Source organism: Vigna radiata, chromosome 8 (assembly GCF_000741045.1).
Source record: "Vigna radiata var. radiata cultivar VC1973A chromosome 8, Vradiata_ver6, whole genome shotgun sequence".
NCBI classification, from domain to species: domain Eukaryota; kingdom Viridiplantae; phylum Streptophyta; class Magnoliopsida; order Fabales; family Fabaceae; genus Vigna; species Vigna radiata.
The window spans coordinates 34,831,395-34,842,247 of NC_028358.1; the positions used below are offsets into that span (position 1 = coordinate 34,831,395).

Sequence of the window (10,853 nt, forward strand, 5' to 3'; positions counted from 1 at the left end):
TTATTGCAAAAGTCTTACATGTTTAATGATAACAATTTTGAAGATGCATTTCTATTTAGTTATAGAAAGTTCCTTTTAAAAATAAATAAGTGAAAATATAGATGTGTAATTGGAATATAATTTGTTTGTGCAATTATTTAATTTTTTTTATACAATATTATTATTTAAGGAATGCTTACTCAATTGAAATTTTGTTAATAAATTATATTTTATGAATTGAATAGATTTCTAAAAAAAATTAAAAAAAAAAGAGTAAAGAAAGAAGATTGTTATTCACCTAAGAGAATAAATTAATGAAATATAAAAATATAATAATATATAATTTTTAGTACAAAACTTTTTTCCATTACAGAATTGGTTTCTAAAGAACATTTCCTTATTTTAATCCATTTTGGTTATAATAATTTTCTGGAGGTAGTTAGTGGGTAGTTTGATCTGTAATAAATTTAATTCAAACTGACATGACACATGTGATGAACATGGTAAGTTGATTCACATGACTATCATAATAATATTGCACTAGTAACCATGACATTTGTTATTTGATTATAGGATATATATATATATATATATATATATATATATATATATATATATATATATCAATATTTTTTTGGTCACTTTGTAGCAAATATTATCTTTCTTTAAAAAACCAAGCATGTGGAAGTGCATTGTATCATTTAAAATTAAGGTTACTAGGAGGTAACATTGACAACAACGTTATTATATACCAAAAACCTGATTTTAGAAGACAAGTGGGCATGATTTTCAGAATTGCATCATGGAACGTTAACTTAAATTTTAAGTTGTTTGGTCCGATAAACAAGTTATAAACATCATTAACATTTGAATATTTACTAGCTAAATCATAAAATAAAAAATAACAATTCATTCTTTGCACCATTTTGAACATGCCCAGTAGCCTAAAAGAGGCAATAAACAAGAAACAAACTTAGAGAAGTTTCTTTCCTCCTCCTCCTTTTCTCTTTATTCTTTACACTGCAAGCCTCTTTTTTGTTAGCATGTCTACAAGACATCACCTTTCTTTGTACAAGAAAATCACCTCATCAGTCGGAGTCTGTCTCTCGAAATGGAAGTGGAACTGTTTTCACTGCCCGGTAATGGCCAACGTTATTCAGATGCTCATTCTCCAACCTGTTAAAGAGCAGTTTTTAATATAGCATCAGATATTACAAAACCATTTTCTTATTATGACTTAAAGTTCTGTCATTGTCCCTCCATTCTAGTGACATCATTGTTCCTGTTATTAGAGACATAAAGAGTTTTTCTAGGTCTCTACCTCACAGAATGAGGTTTTAATAGGACTTAGATTACTAGGTTGTGTTATATTGGATGTGATTGGTAAGGTAAGGTTCATGTCGGGATAAAAAAAAATCATCCTGGTTTCTAGATATGATAAGATATACCTGTAGAAATTCCAATGCCCTCTTCTAATAACCTCAAGTGCTGCTAATAAAAATTCTAGTAGTCGTGATTGCACATGCCCCACTTTGAAGTGCAATATAGTCTCCACCCATGTCACTCTCAGCACAAAATTCAAGACCTGAAATTCAGTATCTCTTACTTATATGTAAAAAACTTAAGATAGTGAAATTCAGATCAGGAGGTAAAGAAAGAAAGCTTACAATAGACATATAGTATATGCTTTTATTCTTTAAAATTAGTTCATCTCTGAGCCATGGATTTATGGAATGGGGGTTAAGAAATCCCCAGTCCTTGACAAAATCCCAGTAAAGTTGATACACTGTGGCCACCATAGAAGTGATTAACACTATAGCAAACCATAGATGATCATTTTTCCTGCTGTAGGTAACTCTAGCGCCTGCTGCCACCATTGCCGAAACATACTTACCCATGTTAGCCAAATGGTTCACATCACCATCATCAAAATACCGTCTCACACACTGGTAAGGACATTCAACAACCATGCTTTAGTTTATAAAATAATGATGAATATACACTACAAGAGATGTTGTATTAGCATTACTATATAGCACTGACTCCAATTCTTGAAGTAGTTTCATAGTGTTCAATGCCAAAAGAAAATCTACAATTAGTCAATTTCTTCATCTAAGCTTACCTGCAAAGCACGCCAATAATATGGTAAAAATGAGATGATGTAAGTTAATTCCGTGTACAATCTTCCTGAATGACAGACCTCAGGATGGTATGTTTTGAAAATTCTAGCATAAATGTGACAACCAGAAATTTCCAAATGCCTTAGCAATGGAATCTGCAAAAGTAACACGAAATTTAATGTTACTTTGGATGCATAATAAGAATTGGAAATAATGAAAAAAAAGGGGCAAAACCAGAATCAGTTGTAGACTAAGATCACCTGACTAGTTAGTTGATCGGCCATAAAAAAGTCTACAAGCAGAACCTGCGACAATGACAAATTATAAAATTAAATACTGATTTCAGTTTTCCATATATGTGACCTTACAATATATCAATTGTTCCAAGAAATCAGCTGAGAGAAGTTTACCTTATAAAAGGGAGAACATACTATGTTGCGAATAACCCGGAGGAAGCAGTAACGTGTGGGACGATAAAATATGTCAAATGGGCAGATGAGGAGTGCTATGTAAAACTGAAATTAGAATTTCTTAGTACAAACTACTTTTCAAGATTTGAAGCTAACTAAACTTGCTTATCTCATAAACAACAAGGAAAATCCATAGTTATGAGACAAACCAGAAGAAGAACTCCAGGAATGGCATCAATTTGGGTAGGAGAAAAGTCAGCAGCCCTTAGAAGCAGATGTAAGACCATTGCCCCAACCACAGTTGTCATTAAGGTAGTGCTTATCAGAAATGCATCTCTGTGTTTTAGTGCTGTGCTTGGAGAGAACTCAAATATGAAATTGTAATTGATTCTTGTATTCTTCCACATGAACAGGTTACATCCATACAAAAACAAGTGCAGGCTTAACAACGCAAACACACTGCACAAAGTCACTTAAGCATCAGTGCACCAATATATACATACTTTAGTCTAAAAATCCGCAAATTAAATTTTCAGGGGAGTTTTCAGAAAGTCCTCAGTTTAACTACATTCAATTTCATGGTTTATAGTTATAAAGTTGAGGTAGAAAAGACTATATTTAATAACCTACTTTAGGAAAAGTTTTAGACTCACTTCTACCCTTATAAAAGATTTGGTGTTAATGTAATGTACACTTTAAAGGTGCCTGATATAGACAAATTAGTAAGAGCTCATTTCAAAATAGTATTTTGGTGATCAAGTTAAGACGTGGAACAGAACAACACACAGAAGAGAAAATGTATAAAGTATGTTAAAGTTGGAAGAATGTGAAGTAACCTGAAAACGGGATAGACTGTTTCCATATAAGCTGGCTCTTTATCAGGGGAGAATATAGCGCACAAATGGGCCAAAATTGCGTATACAGAAAACAAGGATACAAAACATCCTGTAGACAACCCTGCAGAGACAGTACAATTTGATCAATCAGCTTGGTAGGTCCACCCAGTGCTCAAATTGGTGGCCACTAAGCATGGGCTAATAGCAGTACATAAAAATATTATTTTGCATGTCTGTTGGTACTTGCAGTGATATACTCAGACATTGTATTGCAATTTGAATTCTGAAGTGACACTACCTTCACTGTTCTTAAAATAGTTTGCTAGTGTTGTTCATTGTTAAGTGTCATGCCATGCCAATATAACCAAGAGACATGGATAGAGAGAGAGGCATTACCGACAAGGAAGGTGACCATATGAGAATCTTTATGTTGTTGGGGTCTTAGAAATTTCATTGCCTTTTTCCTATCGTTGTTGGCAAAGTGCTTGGTGAATATGGATTCCACTTCATCCATTAGTCGAACAACCTTACAAAACCAAAGTATTATAATGATAACCACTCGTTAGAACCCATTCTCCACATCAAGATTATTAAAGTTGAGTAGTGCAGTGTGTTTTTCTTTTGTCGTTCTTTTTCTCTTTCACCAACTTTTGAAATGAAGGCATTTGGAAGGTGAAAACCAAGATGTACCTTGTCAGAACTAACGAAATGGGACCTCTTCACTTCTTTTAAATAATTTGCAGAAGCTTTCTGACAAGATACCTGCTCCATCAGAATGCAATATCATTTTCATTTGTTCATATAACATATACATACTAGAAATTCGAATTAGATATGCCAACTTAATAGCAGAATAAATTATCACTGTTAAGGAAGTAAAATATAAAACAAATTGGTCCAAACAGGAATTTTTTCTCCTGAACATTTTCAAACAGATTAATATTATGTTATTACAGGAAAAGCACGAGCTACCACACACATTAAGAAAAGGAGGGTAACAGCAAAAAGGAAGATACATTATATAGAACACATATTTTTGTTAGATTGCACAGAAAAAAAGTTAAGTTCATTTGATGTGTGAAACAGCTTTACGCCATGTTAGCATTAGATAAATTTAAATATATGCAGGAAGCAGTTTTGGACATATGCATAAGATATGACTCCACTGAAAAGAATGGAAAAGACAAATATAGTGGTACTATCACTATCTTTAGATCATATGTACTATAAGTCAAAGTTAGTTGGGGATAGGAAATCAAGTTGTTCTTCTTCCTCATACACATAATTTAAGATTCTCATGATTTTCTTGTAAGATAATTTTAAGTATTAAGAGTGATCAACACCACAGCAGATTATTAATTTTTAATTCGGAAACTTCCCCTTAGTTTTCGTCCTTGTTATTTCAACATTCGCCATTCAAATTCAATTCCTTAAAAATATAATGAAAAATAATAACTCATGCAATCCTTCTTTCTGTTTACCTGTGTGTTGTACAAATAGTATAGTGGAGAATATATTTTTAGCCATACCTTGTCAAATTTCTTTAATATTTTTGTAAATGCTACCATATTCAGTGAACTGCAAAAATGAGAGAATGGTATATTAGAAGTTGCTCATTCCTGAGATATATTAGCTTGGATTCAAAATAAGACTTCTAAATTTCAATCTTAATAAGTTTACTAATAAGAAATTATTAGCATTAAAGAGATCCATATTTCTTAGTATATTCAGTAAAGAAATATAATAATTTAATTTATAATAATTCATACACATATAGTAATTAATTCATACGAGGCAGGCATAGATTCACTGTAAAAAATTCTCTAACACACATTATAAAAGTTTTTGTATAATCTGCATTCAAGATATTAAAGTTTTTTTATTCAACTGATTTGTTTAATATATATATATATATATATATATATATATATATATAATAAAATATTTTGTAAAAATGTAATTGTTTGAATTGTTTATACAAAGAATTTCATCATTAAAACTCTGTAGTTTAAATTTTAATGGATTTATAGTATCTAAATTATAATATTTTAAGTTATTTATGGATTTATGAAATTTTTTAGAATTTAATGCATTTGCAAAAAAAAAAAAATTACTTTGATATACAATTAATTATTATATAAATATAAAGATAAAAAATATTAACTAAATATATATAATATTAAATAAATAAGAGAAGCATGACTCTTACACAACAAGAAAAAAAAAATTAAAGAGTCTTCCCATTATTCTTCATTTAAAATACCAGATTAATTTATACAGAATAAATTTTATTATGTCATTATATATATATATATATATATATATATATATATATATATATATATATATATATGTATGTATGTATGTATATTATGTATATATAATATTTCGTGTTAATTAACCTCTTTCTTTACAAATTAAGAAACTCTACCAACTGATTTTCTTCCAAATTTTTACCATCTTCTTAATACATCCTATAAATCATATTAGACGTAATGCATACCCATAATAAAGAGATACTAATACAAAAAGTTATTGGTAATTATATTGTATGGTAGATTAAGACTTTATATCTATTAATCCCTGTATCATATTACTAGTGTAATGCTTTATATTGTTAATGTCTATTCACCATTTTATATCAAAATATTATTTTAGAAAATTTTTATTGAAAGAAATATATTTAATATACTTAACAGTTTCTATTAGCATATAACATTTTTTCATTACACCCTATATTTAATCTGTTCAAGTAGAGAAATAATTATACCATGTCATTGGCCTAGTTTACAGTATAAAAAGTGTCATTTATTATTAGATAAAGTAAAATGTTAGAAGTATCTATCTCTGATCATATAACTTTATTTTAATGCAATCAAATTAGAATATGATAAATTATATATACAGGTAGTTTATATATATAACCATTTAAGTTTTGTCAGACAAGGTGTTTACTGATGAAGGTTAATCTAAAGCCAAACAGTAAAGCATATGAAATATATAGCAAACATTTTTTTCTACACTCATTACTCTGGATCGTTTTAAACTTTATAGTAGTTTCTTTAAATCTCTTATTTTAGATCATTTCTAATCGATTCGAATCATCATATCCACATTATATTAAATTTAAACTCTAATATATGATTTTTTATTTTTTTTTACCTATAGTCTCGTTACATTCCATTTTCTGGTATATGTAACTTTTTTCCATATACTATCTAAATTTAAACTTGTCAAATATTTTCAAATTTGTTGTGCATATCAGAGAAGATGTGCCCTCTATATTTAGCATTTTTTTTAACTGGATACTATGTGATTTAGGTGGGGAACCTCTCTATACCTCTTTTTGAATCACTTATAAAACAAAGTTTTGTTCAAATGTATGTATGTATATTTTTTAACTTCAATCTTGATATAGAGTGATTGATATTTTTATATGACTTCTGGGAAAGCTTTTATATTAGTAGAATAAAACTTCTTTCTATGATTTTCTAAACATCAATATAACTACTTAAAATTTTTTGATAAAAATAAGATTTCTTTTTTCGGTTTCTCATGTATTTATATACACATAAAACTAAGTCTCTCTCATTCGGGAATCTACAAATTACCCCATTAAATTTTAGGGTGAAACAAACAAATAAGGAATTGAAAAGGAATTTTCTAATTAAAAAAAGGAAACGAAATGAAAAAAGTAAAGCAAAATTTGATGATAAGAAATTGAATTTGGTTTTGTTGGCCACTATTTGGAAGTGTGTGCAAAAGCTAGCTTTACAGATCCTAATAGAAACATCTTGCCCCCATTCCCATGTAATGCAACCAATGAAAATAAATGCAGAATTTTATAAACTAAGTCGCTTTATTTACATAACAAATAGGATTAACTTAATTATAAGCAAATAATAAAACCATACTATAAATATTGAGTGATATATAATCCATAACGTGACAGTCACACCTACCTTCATTTATTCTATCCATCGAAAAACCTTACGTGATGTTATGAACTGCCATGCAACTCAATCTTTCCAATTTTGACCAAGATAATAATAAGATCAATATTCCCTTTTCTCTAAGGTTTTCTCATTTTTCACCCGCAAACGGAACAGTGATGATTATACTCATAAAAACAAGTACCAACCTCGGAATAAATGCTAAGAATTTGATCTATCTAAGAAAACTTTATAGTTGAAACCTTATATCATGAATAGAAAAGGTGACAATTACATACTTTTACATTTTAGATTAGTTTACTTATTTCCAAAGCAAAACTTTTAATATATTAATTGAAGATTAATTAAGACTGAATAAAAGTTAACGAACCTGTAAGTTTTGAGAAGGCCAAGGCCTCTATAAAGCTCCACAAAAGCACTTCTAATCATTTTCTCAGCACATTGGAGCTTTCTCTTGTGAACGAAATCCCCAGTTGGATTGTTCACCAAATCCTCCCACAGCATGCTGGTGATGGCTGTAATGGCCCTAGTTGGGTTAGTGGCTGGAACATCAATTCTCATTGCCATTTTAGGTTTTCCCCTCTTCGTCTTTGCCCTCGTTGCTGAATTAACAAAACTTATACCGTTTTTCTCCAATGTTGTGATTACCTCATCCGTTTGTGAAACTTCTGAAGTTGTTTCATCTGAATCTCCAAAATTTTCTGCACAAACTACGTACTATCACCATGCAACTTAGCCATACCAACATCTTAAATTTCGTTCCACATTTTTAACAATTTTTCTTTCTTTTTTATTACTTTTAATTAGAATTTATCATGACAGTATGTTGTATGATGTCAGCAAGCACTCAAAGGTACAAATTAACACTAGGAAATATTTTAAGCAGGATCAAAAGTACATGAAGAAGAAAGCTGACCGGAATATTCAGAATCTCGGGTTGGAGAATATTGAGGGGATATTCCGGTGTTATATGGCTTCGACTGAGAATTTTTCCGGCGACGGTCATTGATAATTTGCTTGAGATCAAGCAAAATCTGAAGCTGCTTGTTCAGGGTTTCTCCTCTCTCAAGAAACTCACTCTCTTGTTTCCGGTAAAATTGGTTCACCTTGTTCAGCTCTTCATCCAGACTTACAAAAAACACGCGTACCTGAGTTGAAAAAAAAAACAAAAAAAAAAAAAAACATAAATGTCTTCATGTGACAAAAACAACAGCAATAAATAAATAATTTAAAAGCGATTTAATAAATTAATGTACCTCATCCTCCTCGGAAAATAACTGCGCAAGCTCGGTCTCGTAGATTTCTTCTTGACTGTCCTTTGTGGTTTTCTTCCTCACCTACATATACTTATTTAATTATTTTTGGTCTTTTTCAGAATAAATTAATTGTTTTTATATTTTATGTTGCAACGGTAGTGGCACAGATAGATCCGCAAAGGCGAGAATTTGGTGGCTTTCGTGAGAGATTGAGAAACTCCCGAAAAGAAAGCAGAAAAGGAGGGCCACTAAACCAACTTTATTTAGTACTTAACCCCACACTATGCTCACATTGCTACATTACTTCTTATATATCTCTTTACGCCAACCCCAACTTTTCATAATTTTTTGTTTTCTCTTTCTAATACTCATTCATTGTATTTACTCCTTTCTTATTACCATTCACTTTCGGAAAATCAATTACCAATTTCATTCATGTCTAACTCATCCATCACATTTCAATACTTTAAACAAACACCAAAAGACACGAATTTAACTTCAGCCAATTTTATTTATCTTGGGTTACCTCTCTCTTTCTTAATATATACTTAGTTAATTTACATCGTTCAAAGAATTACATTCTTTAAGTATAGGTTATTGCTGCAAAATTGTCATCTTAACGATAAAAAGTAAGCTTAGAACATTTGATTTAACCATTAGAAGTAAAATATATATGCATAAATACTTTAATTTGTCATTATTGTTAACGCGTTTTATCACATCATTTCTAATAAAAACTAAACTTTATTATTTATAGTAAATATTCTCCAACACACTAATTAATTAGTAGTAGATTTTTAAATGACTCATTTTTTTATTTTTATATTCTCTCTATCCCTTTTTAAATTTCAAAAAAATGTAATGATTTTTTTAATTGAATCAAACACACACACACACACACACACACATATATATATATATATATATATATATATATATATATATATATATATATAAATTAAATGATAAGTAATATTGTTTTAGACTTGAAAATAAGAATAAATATAAATAATTTTTTTTAAGTAACACACTTAAAAATAGTATAGAAAACATCATAGATGATTTGTTTGGAAATTTCATTGTACCACACGGTAAAAATGACAAAATAAGATTTTTAATTGGTAATTACTTGAACTACAAATACACAGCTTGTTATCACAATTTTGGCAACCACATTAAAATTATTTTTATTTGTTTTGGTTTTGGCCATTGACATTAATTAGCATATGCCATAAAAAAATAAATCTGTGGGTTAAAAAGGTATTAAGCGAGGTTGAATTCTCCAAAGCAATTCGTTGTCAGAAAAAAGACGTCCCATTTAGTTTGCTCACTATTCATGCAGTAAAGTCGTGCACAAATAAATCATCATCACCCCTCTCAAATTTCATTAGAAGAAGAAACAGAAACAGAAAAGTGTTTCTAAAAAACTAATTTTTCCTTTTCAAGTTTGTTCAATCAAAATAAACTTATCATATTCATATGAGAAATTTTCTTCTTCAATGAAAGGCAAGAGAGAGAAGAAAAATAACCAAGATTTCAGGTGTAACATGTTGCTGTCAGCACAGTTTTTGGATTACGTGCCAAACAGAAACTGATCGTATACTTCATTGCCAGAAATCACGAAAGCAAGCCGAATTTTCCCCAGAGAAGCAATAAACAGATAGGAGGGAAGTGAAAATATTAATGTTGTGGTTATGTTAGTATTGATTTACCTGAATGATGTTGAGGTCATGGTGGTCGGAATCTGAGAGGCTGTGAGCTATTTTGTGGAGAAAGAAGCGAAAAGAATCGAAAATGGAGAGGCCAAAGTGCGTTTTGACATGGTGGTGGGATTGGTTGGGAAGTCTTGAGAGCTTGATTCTCTTTATCTGCTTCTTGAGCTGCCAGTAGTTGACGAAGGCCTCCTTCCATTCTGGAATGAGTTGAGCTTCGAGTTCCTTTGAGAACTTCACCATCTGTGGGTGGAAAAAGAGAGTGAGGTTGTAGAGAGAAAAATATAAAGTGGAGATAGGTTATAAGAAGTGGGATGTCATGATCGAATCTGAAAGAGATTTTATATATGTAGAAGAGAGAGGATCTTGTACCAAAGAGAGAGAAGCCGTGTGCAAGTAGACCAGAGTGGCCAGTACTATGATATTTTGACAATATTTTTTGACAATTTTTTTCATAACAGATGTATGTATCATCATTTTATTAATCTATTTAAATTTACGTTTAAAAAGTATTTAAAACGGACCAATCATAAGTTATCACGTATACGTTGTTAAAAAAGTGTTATTAAAAGAAATTTTTTCTTTTA

The 10,853-nt window shown here is 30.1% G+C and overlaps 1 protein-coding gene across 2 annotated transcripts; it reads right to left on the reverse strand.

Moving 5' to 3' along the window:
* Positions 1–726: 726 nt before the first annotated feature.
* LOC106769697 (phosphate transporter PHO1) lies at positions 727–10,620 on the reverse strand. Of its 2 annotated transcripts, none has more exons than XM_022785294.1 (15): positions 10,267–10,620; positions 8,555–8,635; positions 8,215–8,446; positions 7,669–8,008; positions 4,875–4,923; positions 4,036–4,107; positions 3,742–3,871; positions 3,346–3,466; positions 2,719–2,968; positions 2,510–2,614; positions 2,360–2,404; positions 2,102–2,254; positions 1,647–1,925; positions 1,428–1,564; positions 727–1,155 (listed from the first exon to the last, which is right to left on the reverse strand). In XM_022785294.1, the coding sequence occupies exons 1-15, from the start codon at positions 10,507–10,509 to the stop codon at positions 1,068–1,070; spliced, it is 2,325 nt and encodes a 774-aa protein (XP_022641015.1). In that variant the 5' UTR covers positions 10,510–10,620; the 3' UTR covers positions 727–1,067. The 2 variants fall into 2 exon arrangements, with proteins under 2 accessions (XP_022641015.1, XP_014510906.1); XM_014655420.2 differs by having other exon boundaries at positions 732–1,155; positions 7,669–7,999; positions 10,267–10,617.
* Positions 10,621–10,853: the final 233 nt, after the last annotated feature.